The sequence below is a fragment of the Erpetoichthys calabaricus genome, chromosome 3 (assembly GCF_900747795.2).
Source record: "Erpetoichthys calabaricus chromosome 3, fErpCal1.3, whole genome shotgun sequence".
Classification (NCBI taxonomy): domain Eukaryota; kingdom Metazoa; phylum Chordata; class Cladistia; order Polypteriformes; family Polypteridae; genus Erpetoichthys; species Erpetoichthys calabaricus.
Genome location: NC_041396.2, coordinates 10,328,132 through 10,345,147, shown reverse-complemented (window position 1 = coordinate 10,345,147; position 17,016 = coordinate 10,328,132). Strand labels below are relative to the sequence as shown.

The window sequence follows — 17,016 nt, the reverse complement described above, 5'->3', positions numbered from 1 at the left end:
CTGGTGGAGTGTAGCCACTGAGGTTCACTCTGATGGAGTCATTTAAATGTTCGTCTGTCAGTCTTGTTCTGAACTTTGATTTCATGATATTCACGTCAGACTCACAGAGGTATGGAGATCCAAACAAAGCAGACATTTTCAGAGCTGCTTGGTGAAGATTCTTTTAGTTGTCTGGCTCTACTAAGCTGCAGAAATGCTGAGAATGCTGTTGAGACTTTAACTGTACATTATTTTGAAGGTTTACTAATATATAGAAAATCCAATGTCTGTCTGTCTGTCTGTCTGTTCGCTTTTCACAAGAGAACTACATCACAGATTTAGATTGGGTTTTTTTCTATAATTTGCTTGAACACTCTGGTTGATTTTGTGGCTTCTCTCATTTTGCTATGTATCATCGTTCGCTTGCGGTACCAATTTATTTGCACGAATCCAAGAAACATGCAGCGGGCTGAGGGGCGGGGCCTTCCTCACTCACTCGCCAGTTTCGGGGCGTGGTCCTTAACTCAGCTTAGCTAGCGAACGAGAGAACAATTGAATTCAACTTTGTTTGATATTTAAAATAAAGTGTTCCTTAGGTCTTGGTGAGTTTGAGTCCAGATATTCTCTTAAGTGTATGCCACATTGAAAAGAGAGATTGCAATTGGTGATTTTGTGTTAAAAGGATCGTGATAGGATTTTTTGGAAAGATCGCCCACCCCTAATTTGACTAATCAAGTTTTCAAATTTTGTCATTACAGAAGAACTTGGACAGCAGACAGGTTTGGGCAGATTTATGGCAGATGAAGTTTGATGTCCGTAAATGTAAAGAATTACACATAGGAAGTAAAAATGTGAGGTTTGAATACACAATGGGGGGTCAGAAAATCGAGAGTCCACCTTATGAGAAGGATTTAGGAGTCATAGTGGACTCTAAGCTATCGAATTCCAGACAGTGTTCAGAAGCCATTAAGAAGGCTAACAGAATGTCAGGTTATATAGCGCCTTGATGTGTGGAGTACAAGTCACAGGAGGTTCTGCTCAGTCTTTATAACACACTGGTGAGGCCTCATCTGGAGTACTGGGTGAAGGTTTGGTGTCCAGGCTACAAAAAGGACATAACAGCACTAGAAGGCGGTGTGTGGAAAATGAACAGTCAACGTGACTTACAAGTGCATGTGGACTGTACACAGACGAAAGCAATTCAGGTGAGGAGTTGAAAAAATAAATTCCCAAGTTTATCAATAAATTCTCCATGATAATGTGAGGGTTTCTGTCCGTCAACTTAAGCTCAGTAGAGGCTGGGTGATGCAACAGGACAATGACCCCAAACATCGCAGCAAATCTACAGCACAGTGGCGTCAGAAGAACAAACTCGGCCTTTTGGAGTGGCCCAGTCAGAGCCCAGATCTCAATCCCATTGAATGACTTGAAGAGAGAGAGCCAAACACAGAAGACCACCAAACAATATGGAAGAGTTAAGGCAGTTCTGCAGGGAACAATGGGCTCAAATTCCCCCCGCATGATGTGCAGGTCTGATCTTCAGTTACAGGAAGCGCCTGATTGAGGTCATTGCTGCCAAAGGAGGGTCAACCAGCTATTAAATCCCAAGGTTCACTTATTTTTCCCACTACCACAGTGAACGTTGAATGTGTTTGTAAAATAAAGACATGAAAGAGTAGAATTGTTTGTGTGTCACTGGCTTAAGCTCATTGTGTGTATCAGGACCTGTGACTTAGATGAAGATCACTATTTAGGATCAATTCATGCAGTAAACCAGATCATTCCAAAGGGTTCACCTACTTTTTACTTTGACTGTATTAATAGTGACCGGAAACAAAACAGCCAAACAATATATAATTCATTCCCTTCACAGCTCCCTCATTACACCCCAGTGTCTGGTAGGATGATATAATAATTAAAGGTGCAACCAAAAAAATATACAACACAAGCCCTCCCTTGATCCCACAGTGAATATGAAATAAATAAGGCACACTGAAACACGAAATGTGCATAAAATATTAAACGGAGGAAAAGTAATGGTAGTGAACCTGGTTCAGCTTTAAAAATGTCCTGTGGCGATTATAAACAGACAACAGTAATGGCTTGCTCATCTCCCAAATGACAAAAAAAACAGTCTCGCCGTTCTTGATCCTCAGCGTCTTGGCGTGACCCTAATTTCCCGTTGTATTGGTGAAATTGTCCAGTCCGGCATTGAAAGAGGCAAGCAGGAGAATGTGTTGGCGATTCCAATCGTCGTTTTTTTCTTTCTTCATGATGAGTTCTTGGTGTGGAAACAAAGTTTTTTTTTTTTTTTTTTTTTTTCCTTACGTTAAAATAGTAAATGACCCAGATGCAAAACGATGGGATTGACAGGACGAATTATAACGAGGGGCCACGGTTCCATGGCGTTATCCGTCCCCCTTCGTTTCCAGACGACGATATTTACACAGACACACAAGGACCAACGCTACAAAAGACGCGATTCGGCATAACACATTTAACATGACGTTAATCCTGTAGCACTGCTACAGTGAAACCTTTGTGAGGCATTTTGGTAATAAAAACCACTGCTTTGTACCTGTGACTGTGTTTGTGTTGCTTGTGTCCAGGGTTTGTGGCTTGGTGGTGCCCTCTATCTGTCACACTATGTATATAGAGTTTATATTTTTTCTCAGATACTTTATTTAAGAAATTGTAGTCACCTCGGTAAAATAAATGTGTATCATCAGACAAATCATGGCTTCAATCAGAACTCCTAAAAATACTAATGTTTCTCAAACTGTTCATTTGTGTTTTCACAGAGTGCAAGGTATGGCGAAACCCGCTAAATCTTTTCAGAGGTGCTGAGTATAACAGGTATGTAAATTGCCGGACCTCGTGTGATCTAGAAGTAAGTTAAAATGAATTTTTGTAATTTTATCCTTGTCTTTTTACTATTGCTGTTAATTCCATCCATCCATTATCCCACCTGCTACATCCTAACTACAGGGTCACGGGGGTCTGCTGGAGCCAATCCCAGCCAGCAAAGGGCGCAAGGCAGGAACAAATCCCGGGCAGGGCGCCAGGACACACACACACCAAGCACACACTAGGGACAATTTAGGATCGCCAATGCACTTAACCTGCATGTTTCCTGTGGCAGGAAACCGGAGCACCTGGAGGAAACCCACGCAGACACGGGGAGAACATGCAAACTCCACACAGGGGGAGGACCTGGGAAGCGAACCCGGGTCTCCTAATTGCGAGGCAGCAGCGCTACCCAATGCGCCACCGTGCCACCCAAGAGCAAGTCAATTAAAATGAATTCAAACCAGCAAAATCAGGTCACTCATTAACAAAAGGGTTAAAACCTGCAGCCATGGTGGTCCTCCACTGTGCCACCCTGCTGTTAATATAATTTCACAAATGGTATTTTTCATTTTCATCGTTATGTGTGTTCGCAAGTAATGTGCAAATCACCTATTGCGATATCTCATGTCTCTCCACATGAACCAATGCTACTACACGTGGACCAATTTTTTTGAGATTTGCACACTTTTTCTTCAAAAAAATGTTGTCGCAACAGTTCGATTTTCGTTCAGATATCTTGAACAGATCGTTCTGTATGAAATTTTTTAATTTCTAAGTTTCCCCATTGAAAGCCATTGCCATTCTGTTCGACTTCTTCAACTAGGAATCCTATTTCAATTTTACCTAGAACTTGTACATTTTGTGTATTTTCCCCTTTTATTCATCTGACGGCTGCTTGGATGCCCAAAACAATTTAGTCAAAATGCCGAGCAGAGCGGGCGCACATGCACACAGCTCACGCAGCAGCAACTTTCTTGTACTACTTTGGGTAAATCAGCTAACAGAAGACAAAAACAGTCACTTCTCCGGAAATAAATGGAATGGGAAAGTGATTATGTAAGCATGAGACTGACTTGATTAAACAATATTATCTGCAGAGTATTATTGTAAACATCCGACGTTCTCAACCAGCAGCTAAACGGAGTTTGAACTCATTCATACCACGGGAAAGGCGCAGCTGCCCTAACTGATATAAACACAGGACAGGTTTAAAAATGGACAGTGGAGTCAGGAGGTGGGGGGGCTTCAGTGGCTTAAGCCCCTGATCGTTGGCGCCTGACCTCTGTTCTTTAGTCCCAGATATACAGTGCATCCGGAAAGTATTCACAGCGCATCACTTTATTCACATTTTGTCATGTTACAGCCTTATTCCAAAATGGATTCAATTCATTTTTTTCCTCAGAATTCTACACACAACACCCCATAATGACAACGTGAAAAAAGTTTACTTGAGGTTTTTGCAAATTTATTAAAAATAAAAAAACTGAGAAATCCCATGTCCATAAGTATTCACAGCCTTTGCTCAATACTTTGTCGATACACCTTTGGCAGCAATTCCAGCCTCAAGTCTTGTTGAATATGATGCCACAAGCTTGGCACACCTATCCTTGGCCAGTTTGGCCCATTCCTCTTTGCAGCACCTCTCAAGCTCCATCAGGTTGGATGGGAAGCGTCGGTGCACAGCCATTTTAAGATCTCTCCAGAGATGTTCAATCGGATTCAAGTCTGGGCTCTGTCTGGGCCACTCAAGGACATTCACAGAGTTGTCCTGAAGCCACTCCTTTGATATCTTGGCTGTGTGCTTAGGGTCGTTGTCCTGCTGAAAGATGAACCGTCGCCCCAGTTTGAGGTCAAGAGCGCTCTGGAGCAGGTTTTCATCCAGGATGTCTCTGTACATTGCTGCAGTCATCTTTCCCTTTATCCTGACTAGTCTCCCAGTTCCTGTTGCTGAAAAACATTCCCATAGCATAATGCTGCCACCACCATTCTTCACTGTAGGGATGGTATTGGCCTGGTGATGAGCCTCTCACTTCATAGAATTCGTCCATTCATCCATCCAGTGAAAAAGGAGCTGAGCCGCAAGGCGAAGCTCTCAATTTACCAGTCGATCTATGTTCCTACCCTCACCTATGGTCATGAGCTATGGGTAGTAACCGAAAGAACGAGATCGCGAATACAAGCGGCTGAAATGAGTTTCCTCCGCAGGGTGTCTGGGCTTTCCCTTAAAGATAGGGTGAGAAGCTCAGTCATCCGGGAGAGGCTCAGAGTAGAACCGCTGCTCCTCCGCATCGAGAGGAGACAGATGAGGTGGCTCAGGCATCTGATCAGGATGCCTCCTGGACGCCTCCCTGGTGAGGTGTTCCGGGCACGTCTAACCGGGAGGAGGCCCCGGGGAAGACCCAGGACACGTTGGAGGGACTATGTCTCTCGACTGGCCTGGGAACGCCTTGGGATTCTCCCGGAAGAGCTAGAAGAAGTGGCCGGGGAGAGGGAAGTCTGGGCATCTCTGCTCAAGCTGCTGCCCCCGCGACCTGACCTCGGATAAGCGAGAGACAATGGATGGATGGATGGATGGATCCATCCATTATCCAACCCGCTATATCCTAACTACAGGGTCACGGGGTTCTGCTGGAGCCAATCCCAGCCAGCACAGGGCGCAAGGCAGGAACAAATCCCGGGCAGGGTGCCAGCCCACCGCAGGGCACACACCAAGCACACACACTCGGGACAATTTAGGATCGCCAGTGCACCTAACCTGCATGTCTTTGGACTGTGGGAGGAAACCCACCCAGACACGGAGAGAACATGCAAACTCTACGCAGGGAGAACCCGGGAAGCGAACCCAGGTCTCCTTACTGCGAGGCAGCATCGCTACCACTGTGCCACCGTGCCGCCCCCCTAGAATTCAGTACTTGTATATTTTCTTTTTAATTTGTGTGGTTTTTTTTTGTTTTTTTTACTAAATAGTGCAGTGTTACGTATCTTTTTATCTAAGGAAATTAAACTGTCCAAGCAAATCTCTTCTAGGGCTCTTACTTTTTCATTTTATCTCCAAGGTATACATGGGTCACTGGAAAGGAGCCTTTAACCTACTATGACATGAACCTCTCTGCACAGGACCACCAGACTTTATTCACATGTGACAATGACCAGCTTCATCCAGCCGAATCAGGTAAGCAGAGAGTGAGAGGAGATCTGGACGCCTTGTGTTAGAGTCTCCATAATAAAATAAGCACAGTGTGCAAGTGGACGCAGAAAGTAGAACTGTGGGGTTACTTGAAAATAAAAAGCAGATGTCGAACAACCTAAGAGAGATGTGTGTGCATGTTGATTGGTGACTGTCACCTGGCCTGGCTGTGATGAAGTGTGTGCTTTGTGTCCTGTTTGTGCCCACTCTAGTCACAGTCTCTGTCTTGCATGTGTGAAAGCCAACCCAGACACAGATTGGCAGGAGACACGTTTATGTACAGTTTTAAAGTGCACCTACACCACAACACACCAATAACATAGTCCCTTCTTACCGCCAGTCCTTCTCCCTCCACTCCTCCTCAGGCTTTGCCCTCTTCCTCCTGACCGGCTTCCTTTATAGGGCACCCAGAGGCACTCCAGGTGCCCAACGAGCTTTGTTTGGCGGAAGTGTGGCCAAATAAAGCCCTGGAAATGTCCATGCGCCCCCTGGCGGTGGTCACAGGCCCCAACAGGGTTGAGCTCCCATGCTCCTGACCCGTGGCCCCGATGGAAACCAAGGGGGCTGTTCTTTGTCAGCCCGGGGGAGAAACCTTCCTGAAAATATTCTCTCCCCCAGTCCTTCCACATTTGGGATGTCCCGGCGGCCCGCCAGCCACACACCCAATTCTGAAAAGATAGACTGCATTTAGAATAGAACAGAGTAGAATGTCTTTTATTGTCACTATACACATGTACATTAAGATTAAAAGCAGCTCCTCCAGTGCAGACATATATGTAAAACACAACAAATAAAAAAACAAATGGTGCAAAAAGTTGCAAAAAAAAGTTCTGCGACGCTATATACATATTTAAAGAATAAATACAGTTGTGCTTGAAAGTTTGTGAACCCTTTAGAATTTTCTATATTTCTGCATAAATATGACCTAAAACATCATCAGATTTTCACTCAAGTCCTAAAAGTAGATAAAGAGAAACCAAAATGAGACAAAAATATTCTACTTGGTCATTTATGTATTAAGGAAAATGATCTAATATTACATATTTGTGAGTGGCAAAAGTATGTGAACCTCTCGGATTAGCAGTTAGTTTGAAGGTGAAATTCGAGTCCGGTGTTTTCAATCAATGGGATGACAGTCAGGTGTGAGTGGACACCCTGAGTTTTGATCTATCAAAGTCTGCTCTTCACAACACACGTTTGTGGAAGTGTATCATGGCGCGAACAAAGGAGATTTCTGAGGACCTCAGACAAAGAGTTGTTGATGCTCATCAGGCTGGAAAAGGTTACAAAACCATCTCTAAAGAGTTTCGACTCCACCAATCCACAGTCAGATAGATTGTGTACAAATGGAGGAAATTCAAGACCATTGATACCCTCCCCAGGAGTGGTCAACCAACAAAGATCACTCCAAGATCAAGGCGTGTAATAGTCGGCGAGGTCACAAAGGACCCCAGGGTAACTTCTAAGCACCTGAAGGCCTCTCTCACATTGGCTAATGTTCATGATGGAGTATCGCCACGACTGCTGAAGGTCTGTGCATCGGAGCTGGGGGGTCCTCTACAGCGCATCTTCAACCTGAGCCTGGAACAGGGGAGAGTCCCGAGGCTTTGGAAAACATCTTGTATCACCCCAGTCCCAAAGGTATCACGTCCTAGTGAGCTGAATGACTTTCGGCCTGTTGCTCTGACATCACATGTGATGAAGACCATGGAGAGGCTGCTGCTTCACCACCTTAGGCCACAGGTTCAACACGCCCTTGACCCTCTGCAGTTTGCATATCAGGAGAAGGTGGGAGCGGAAGACGCCATCATCTATATGCTACACCGATCCCTCTCTCACTTGGACAGAGGCAGTGGTGCTGTAAGAATTATGTTGCTAGACTTCTCTAGCGCCTTCAACACCATCCAACCTCTGCTCCTTAGGGACAAGCTGACAGAGATGGGAGTAGATTCATACCTGGTGGCATGGATCGTGGACTATCTTAAAGACAGACCTCAGTATGTGCGTCTTGGGAACTGCACGTCTGACATTGTGGTCAGCAACACAGGAGCGCCACAAGGGACTGTACTTTCTCCGGTCCTGTTCAGCCTATATACATCGGACTTCCAATACAACTCGGAGTCCTGCCACGTGCAAAAGTTCGCTGATGACACTGCTATCGTGGGCTGTATCAGGAATGGGCTGGAGGAGGAGTATAGGGGACCTAATCAATGACTTTGTTAAATGGGCCGACTCAAACCACCTACACCTGAACACCAGCAAAACCAAGGAGCTGGTGGTGGATTTTAGGAGGCCCAGACCCCTCATAGACCCAGTGATCATCAAAGGTGACTGTGTGCAGATGGTGCAGACCTATAAATATCTGGGAGTGCAGCTGGATGATAAATTAGACTGGACTGCCAATACTGATGCGCTGTGCAAGAAAGGACAAAGCCGGTTATACTTCCTTAGAAGGCTGGCTTCCTTCAACATCTGCAATAAGATGCTGCAGATGTTCTATCAAACAGTTGTGGCGAGTGCCCTCTTCTACGCAGTGGTGTGCTGGGGAGGCAGCATTAAGAGGAAAGACGCCTCACGCCTGGACAAACTGGTGAGGAAGGCAGGCTCTATTGTTGGCATGGAGCTGGACAGTTTAACATCTGTGGCAGAGCGAAGGGCGCTCAGCAGGCTCCTATCAATTATGGAGAATCCACTGCATCCACTAAACAGGATCATCTCCAGACAGAAGAGCAGCTTCAGCGACAGACTGCTGTCACTGTCCTGCTCCACAGACAGATTGAGGAGATCGTTCCTCCCCCAAACTATGCGACTCTTTAATTCCACCAGGGGGGGTAAACGTTAACATTCAACATTATACAAAGTTATTGTCTGTTTTTTTCACCTGTATTATTATCATTCTTTAATTTAATATTATTTATTGTATCAGTATGCTGCTGCTGAAGAATGTGAATTTCCCATTGGGATTAATAAAGTATCTATCTATCTATCTATCTATCGATCTATCGATCTATCTATCTAATGAGTCCACCATCAGGAGAACACTCAACAACAATGGTGTGCATGGCAGGGTTGCAAGGAGAAAGCCACTGCTCTCCAAAAAAAATATTACTGCTCGTCTGCAGTTTGCTAAAGATCACTTGGACAAACCAGAAGGCTATTGGAAGAATGTTTTGTGGACGGATGAGACCAAAATAGGACTTTTTGGTTTAAGTGAAAAGCGTTATGTTTGGAGAAAGGAAAACACTGCATTCCAGCATAAGAACCTTATCCCATCTGTGGAACATGGATGGTGGTGGTAGTATCATGGTTTGGGCCTGTTTTGCCGCATCTGGGCCAGGACGGCTTGCCTTCATCGATGGAACAATGAATTCTGAATTATATCAGAGAATTCTAAAGGAAAATGTCAGGACATCTGTCCATGAACTGAATCTCAAGAAAAGGTGGGTCATGCAGCAAGACAACGACCCTAAGCACACAAGTCGTTCCACCAAAGAATGGTTAAAGAAGAATAAAGTGAATGTTTTGGAATGGCCAAGTCAAAGTCCTGACCTTAATCCAATCGAAATGTTGTGGAAGGACCTGAAGTGAGCAGTTAATGTGAGAAAACCCACCAACATCCCAGAGTTGAAGCTGTTCTGTACGGAGGAATGGGCTGAAATTCCTCCAAGCCGGTGTGCAGAACTGATCAACAGTTACTGGAAACATTTAGTTGCAGTTATTGGTGCAAAGGGGGGGTCACACCAGATACTGAAAACAAAGGGTCACATACTTTTGCCACTCACAAATATGTAATATTCAATCATTTTCCTCAATAAACAAATGACCCAAGTATAATATTTTTGTCTCATTTGTTTAGCTGGTTTCTCTTTATTTACTTTTAGGACTTGAGTGAAAATCTGATGATGTTTTAGGTCATATTTATACAGAAATATAGAAACTTCTAAAGGGTCACAAACTTTCAAACACAACTGTAACTATTGCACTATTGGGTTATTGCACATTATTTAAATATTGCGCAATAATGATGATCATGTGCAGTGAGTAGTGGATGTTGGACCCTGAGAGTAATGATATTGTACAGTATACAGATATTACACAGTTATTATCAGTACCATTTAGATATTGGATATTGCACAGTTGATGGATAGAAGGAAGTCCAGGGTTGGGGGGTTAGACTGTGTAGTCAGTGCATGTGTGAGTTTAGAATGGTTATGGCTTTTGGGAAAAAAACTGTTGTTGAGTGTGTTAGTCTTTGTTGTGATGCACCTGTAGTAGCGCCTCCCTGAGGGCAGCAGGTCAAACAGATCAGAGCCAGGGTGGGCGCTGTCCTTGATGATGTTTTTTGCTCTGCTAAGGCAGCGCGAGGTGTAAATGTCCATCAGGGAGGGGAGAGGGCAGCCGATGATCTTCTGTGCTGCCTTTACTACTCTCTGAAGCCTCTCCCTGTCTGCCATGGTGCAGCTGTTGTAACATACTGTGATACAGTACGTCAGCAGGCTCTCGATGGACAAGCAGTAGAAGGTCAGTAGCAGGTTGGAGTCCAGGTTGTGCTTTCTGAGGACCCTCAGGAAGTGTAACTGCTGCTGAGCCTTCTTGATGACTGCTGTGATGTTGTCTGTCCAGGGGATGCCAGCGGAGATAAGGACGCTGAGAAACCGGAAGGTATGGACCCTCTCCACACACTTGCCGTTGACGTAAAGGGGGGCTTAGTCAGTGCTGTGCCTCCTGAAGTTGACAATGATCTGCTTGGTTTTCCTGGTGTTCAGAGCCAGATTGTTCTTTGAACACCTGGCTGCCAACTTCAGGACCTCCTCTGTGTAAGCTGCCTCGTCTCCCTTTGAGATGAGTCCGACCACTGTGGTGTCGTCAGCAAACTTAACGATGAGGTTGTTGTTGTGGGCCGGACTGCAGTCGTGATGCTGTACTGGAAGGGGAGATTCTGGAGAGGGTGTGAAATAATGTTATGGATTTATGTGGTGGCTGAGCAGGGTGCCTCACAGTACTAAGGAGTTTTCTGTTTACGGCCTTTGAAATGAAAAAAGTCAATGAAATGTCAAGATTTATTTTTTTCAGAATTATGTTAGCTTTTCTCCTTAATGTTTGTTAGTCCCCCTTTTTTGGTTTGGCTCAGATTTTACATTTAAACTGGCTACATCCATCCATCCATTTTCCAACCCGCTGAATCCGAACACAGGGTCACGGGGGTCTGCTGGAGCCAATCCCAGCCAACACAGGGCAGGAACCAATCCCGGGCAGGGTGCCAACCCACTGCAGGACACACACAAACACACCCACACACCAAGCACACACTAGGGCCAATTTAGAATCGCCAATCCACCTAACTGGCATGTCTTTGGACTGTGAGAGGAAACCGGAGGAAACCCACGCAGACACGGGGAGAACATGCAAACTCCATGCAGGGAGGACCCGGGAAGCGAACCCGGGTCTCCTAACTGCGAGGCCGCAGCGCTACCACTGCACCACCGTGCCACCTGGCTACATTTTAAATCATTTTAATCCTTTTTGTTAGAACAGACTTTATAACCCACAATTCAGGTTTTAACACAGTTAAAGCTGATTACCAAGCTCCTTGACTGACCAAGTGCCACCTTAGGCTACAGGATTTTGGACTTCCCAACTGGCAGACCCTACCATGTTTGGGTTGACAGCTTCACTTCTTCCATACTGGGTACTCGGGAGCTGCTCATTTTGACAACTTCATGAGTGTTTCCTTTGCCTGATACATTTTTTGTAGATGGCGTTGTATCAATAGGCTGTTGCCGGCACTAGTCTATGGCACATGCCACTACAAATGCCACTTGAACTTGACCCCAACCAGATGCATCTAGTTTCTTTGAACAAACTCAAGAAAATAAAACTTCTCCTGAGTTTAAATCTTATGTCCTCTTTTGTTTTACAGTTATGCAGAAGGCATGGAGAGAAAGGAACCCACAAGCCAGAATCAAAGCTGCACATCAGGCTATTGAAATTAGCAATGAGTATGGACTGGCATGCGTTCAAAAGGTTTTTTTTTTTTTTTCCTACCTCACCCAGTAGATCTGAATGATTTTCTGGCTTATTTCCTATAGGTGTGCCACGGCATATGTTCTCCTGGCAGAAGAGGAGGCAACCACCATATCTGAGGCTGAGCGACTCTTAAAGCAGGCTTTAAAATTGGGGGAAGTGAGCTACCGCCAGAGTCTGCTTCTTCATCAGAGCCAAGGCTCACAGCATGAAGCTCAGCACAGTAAGTGTAGATTGCAAGTCCACCATGCCCACCTGCAAGTTGTTTTTTTTTAACATTTACTTTTTCACATAGGACCACTGGAAGAATGTACAGTGGGTACAGAAAGTATTCAGACCCCCATCAATTTTTCACTCTTTGTCATATTGCAGCCATTTGCTAAAATCATTTAAATTTATTTTTTTCCCTCATTAATGTACACACAGCACCCCATATTGACAGACAAAAAAAAGAATTTTTGAAATTGTTGCAGATTTATTAAAAAAGAAAAACTGAAATATCACATGGTCCTAAGTATTCAGACCCTTTGCTCAGTATTTAGTAGAAGCACCCTTTTGAGCGAATACAGCCACGAGTCTTCTTGGGAAAGATGCAACAAGTTTTTCACACCTGGATTTGGGGATTCTCTGCCATTCCTCCTTGCAGATCCTCTCCAGTTCTGTCAGGTTGGATGGTAAACGTTGGTGGACAGCCATTTTTAGGTCTCTCCAGAGATGCTCAATTGGGTTTAAGTCAGGGCTCTGGCTGGGCCATTCAAGAGCAGTCACAGAGTTGTTGTGAAGCCACTCCTTCGTTATTTTAGCTGTGTGCTTAGGGTCATTTTCTTGTTGGAAGGTAAACCTTCGGCCCAGTCTGAGCTCCTTAGCACTCTGGAGAAGGTTTTTGTCCAGGATATCCCTGTGGCTTCACAACAAGGGGGTCTGAATACTTTCCGTACCCACTGTATTAACATTTGGGCTTGTGTTAGACAGCTGTATTATTTAAGGATTTATAGGGGACCAGTCAGAAGTCTTAGAACACCTCTGTTTTTATGGAAATGCACACACATAGTTTAATGTCTTAATGTTTCATGAAATCAAGGGATAGAATAAATTAACAATGACAAATAAAAACAAATAAGCCAAGGAATCATTAAGTGTACATCATTTACAAGTGTAAAAGTAGCCTGCACCTTTTTCTGATAAAACAGCCACACTGTGCTAGCCCTTTTGATTCAGAATGCCAGTCACTCTGTGCCAGTCAGCAACTCTGCCTCCAGCAAAAGAACCCCAGACCATCACACTTCCTCCTCCAATGTTTGACAGTTGGAGTCCCACACTGAGGGGCCTCCCTTTCACCAACTCGACAACAACAACATCATTTATTTCTGTAGCACATTTTCATACAAATAAGTAAGAATTAAAATCAGAGAACACTTATTAACATAAAATAAAAGTACAGTCTGATGGCCAGGGAGGACAGAAAAAACAAAAAAAAGTCCAGACGGCTGGAGAAAAAAATAAAATCTGCAGGGGTTACAGGCCACGAGACCACCCAGCCCCCTCTAGGCATTCTACCTAACATAAATGACCTCAGTCAGTCCTCATGGTATTCAGGGTTCTCATGGAAGGACTTGATGATGATGGTCATGTGGACTTCTGGTCTTTAATCCATCAATGTGGGGACATCACGGTGCTTTGATTAAGTAGTGGTGGTGCAGATCACCACCACAGAAAACCGGAAAAAGAACAGAAGAGAAAGTAGGGGTTAGTACGGATTTTGGAGCCACCATGAATAATAATGATGATTAATTGAATATGCAGAGCATCAGGATTAAATTAAAATGAAGTTATGAGAAAGCCATGTTAAAGTAATGTGTTTTCAGCAGTTTATTAAAGTTCTCCACCATATCAGCCTGGCAAATTCCTATTGGCAGGCTATTCCAGATTTTAGGTGCATAACAGCAGAAGGCCGCCTCACCACTTCTTTTAAGTTTAGCTCTTGGAATTCTAAGCAGACACTCATTTGAAGATCTAAGATTATGATTTGCAATATAAGATATCAGACATTCCGATATATAAGATGGAGCAGATTATTGAAGGCTTTATAAACCATAAGCAGTATTTTAAAGTCAATTCTGAATGACACAGGTAACCAGTGTAGTGACATCAAAACTGGAGAAATGTGCTCAGATTTTCTTTTCCTAGTTAGCATTCTAGCAGCTGCATTCTGCACTCGTTGCAATCGATTGATGTCTTTTTTGGGTAGTCCTGAGAGGAGTGCATTACAGTAATCTAGTTGACTGAAAACAAAAGCGTGAACTAATTTCTCCGCATCTTTCAATGATATTAGAGGTCTAACTTTTGCTATATTTCTTAAGTGAAAAAATGCTGTCCTAGTGATCTGATTAATATGCGATTTAAAATTCAGGTCACAGTTACCCCTAAATTCTTTACCTCCGTCTTGACTTTTAATCCTAATGCATCCAGTTTATTTCTAATAACCTCATTATATCCATTATTGCCAATCACTAAAATTTCAGTTTTTTCTTTATTTAGCTTGAGAAAGTGACTATTCATCCAATCAAAAACACAAGAAAGTCATTGTGTTAGTGAAACAACAGAGTCGGGGTCATCAGGTGCTATTGATAAATACAGGTGCGTGTCATCAGCATAGCTGTGGTATGTCATGTTATGCCCCGAGATAATCTGACCTAACGGAAGCATGTAGATCAAAAAGAGCATCGGACCCAGGAGAGATCCTTGTGGAACACCATATAGAATATCATGTGTCTTTGAGTTGTAATTACCACAGCTAACAAGGAATTTTTTACCTGCCAGGTAGGATTCAAACCAATTTAAGACCCTGCCAGAGAGGCTCACCCATTGACTAAGGCGATTTCTAAGAATATTGTGATCAATGGTATCGAATGCGGCACTCAGATCTAGGAGGATGAGAACAGATAAATGGCCTCTGTCTGCATTTACCCGCAAGTCATTTACTACTTTAACGAGTGCAGTTTCTGTACTGTGATTTGTTCTGAAACCCGACTGAAACTTATCAAGAATAGCAGGCTTATTGAGGTGACCGTTTAGCTGTGTAATGACTGCCTTCTCTAGAATTTTACTTAAGAAAGGCAGGTTAGAAATAGGTCTAAAATTTTCAAAAGCAGAGGAGTCGAGATTATTTTTCTTGAGCAGGGGTTTAACTTAAGACAGTCTGGGAAGACCCCCGTATCTAATGACGAGTTTACTATGTGAAGAATACTAACAATTAGCACACCCGATACTTCTTTGAAAAAACTTGTTGGTATTGGGTCAAGGACGCAGGTGGAGGGTCTCAGTTGAGAAATTACAACGGGGTACAAAAACCTTATGTGATGAACCTAAGATTTCAAATTTGGATTCATTGGCCCATAACACTAATCCATAGCCAGTATTTCAAGGCCCTGTTTTGTCCTGTAAGGAATGGCTTTCTTCCTGTCACTTGCCCTGTCAAACCCTGCAGCACAAAGTCTCCACTTCACAGTACAAAGCTGACACTTGCTTTTATCGACCTGCACTGTTAAGCTGTGCTTGAATCTGCTGTGAGGCGCTGATCATGCAAGCTGGTGACCCTCAGAAACTTGTCTTCTGATTGGCTGGAGACTTTGGGTCTGCCAGGTCTCTTCCATTCAGAGTTTCAGCTTCCAATTGCCTTTGGATTGTGGGGGACACTACTGGACTCACTGACACTTTTGATTTGATTTGCAATTTATCTGAATGAAAGGCCTACACTTTTAATGGTTATAATTTAATTTGTTAATTGCCATTTTCTTGTCATTATCACTGGAATATTGTCCAAGCAGGACTTCAGAGAGTGTAGTGACATAGACTGTTCCAACTCTTCTTTAAGACACACAGACGGTTTTTAACAGAAGTTGGGACACCTGTGCAAATTTTTTGGTTCACCTTGCAAGGCTTCATTTGTTTTAATTGCTGTAGAACATCCATAGGTTGTAACCTGTTGTTTGTTTCCCGAAGAAGGCCCATTACACAGACAGTGCATCTAAAAAGTATTCCCAGCACATCACTTTTTCCACATTTTGTTATGTTACAGCCTTATTCCAAAATGGATTAAATTCATTTTTTTCCTCAGAATTCTACACACAACACCCCATAATGACAACGTGAAAAAAGTTTACTTGAGGTTTTTGCAAATTTATTAAAAATAAAAAAACTGAGAAAGCACATGTACATAAGTATTCACAGCCTTTGCTCAATACTGTGTCGATGCACCTTTGGCAGCAATTCCAGCCTCAAGTCTTTTTGAATATGATGCCACAAGCTTGGCACACCTATCCTTGGCCAGTTTGGCCCATTCCTCTTTGCAGCACCTCTCAAGCTCTATCAGGTTGGATGGGAAGCGTCGGTGCACAGCCATTTTAAGATCTCTCCAGAGATGTTCAATCAGATTCTAGTCTGGGCCACTCAAGGACATTCACAGAGTTGTCCTGAAGCCACTCCTTTGATATCTTGGCTGTGTGCTTAGGGTCGTTGTCCTGCTGAAAGATGAACTGTCGCCCCAGTCTGAGGTCAAGAGCGCTCTGGAGCAGGTTTTCATCCAGGATGTCTCTGTACATTGCTGCAGTCATCTTTCCCTTTATCCTGACTAGTCTCCCAGTTCCTGCCACTGAAAAACAACCCCACAGCATGATGCTGCCACCACCATGCTTCACTGTAGGGATGGTATTGGCCTGGTGATGAGCGGTGCCTGGTTTCCTCCAAACGTGACGCCTGGCATACACACCAAAGAGTTCAATCTTTGTCTCATCTGACCAGAGAATTTTCTTTCTCATGGTCTGAGAGTCCTTCAGGTGCCTTTTGGCAAACTCCAGGCAGGCTGCCATGTGCCTTTTACTAGGAGTGGCTTCCGTCTGGTCACTCTACCACACAGGCCTGATTGGTGAATTGCTACAGAGATGGTTGTCCTTCTGGAAGGTTCTCCTCTCTCCACA

At 43.9% G+C, this 17,016-nt stretch overlaps 1 protein-coding gene across 1 annotated transcript in view; it reads left to right on the top strand.

The window, feature by feature from the left end:
* The window catches only part of LOC114647651 (suppressor of tumorigenicity 7 protein homolog), a 163,318-nt gene that overhangs the window by 14,999 nt on the left and 131,303 nt on the right, over positions 1–17,016 (top strand). Inside the window, exons 4-7 of the mRNA XM_051924430.1 lie at positions 2,781–2,835; positions 5,886–6,001; positions 11,937–12,015; positions 12,106–12,263. Coding sequence (XP_051780390.1) covers positions 2,781–2,835; positions 5,886–6,001; positions 11,937–12,015; positions 12,106–12,263 — 408 coding nt within the window. The remainder of the gene's footprint in view (positions 1–2,780; positions 2,836–5,885; positions 6,002–11,936; positions 12,016–12,105; positions 12,264–17,016) is intronic.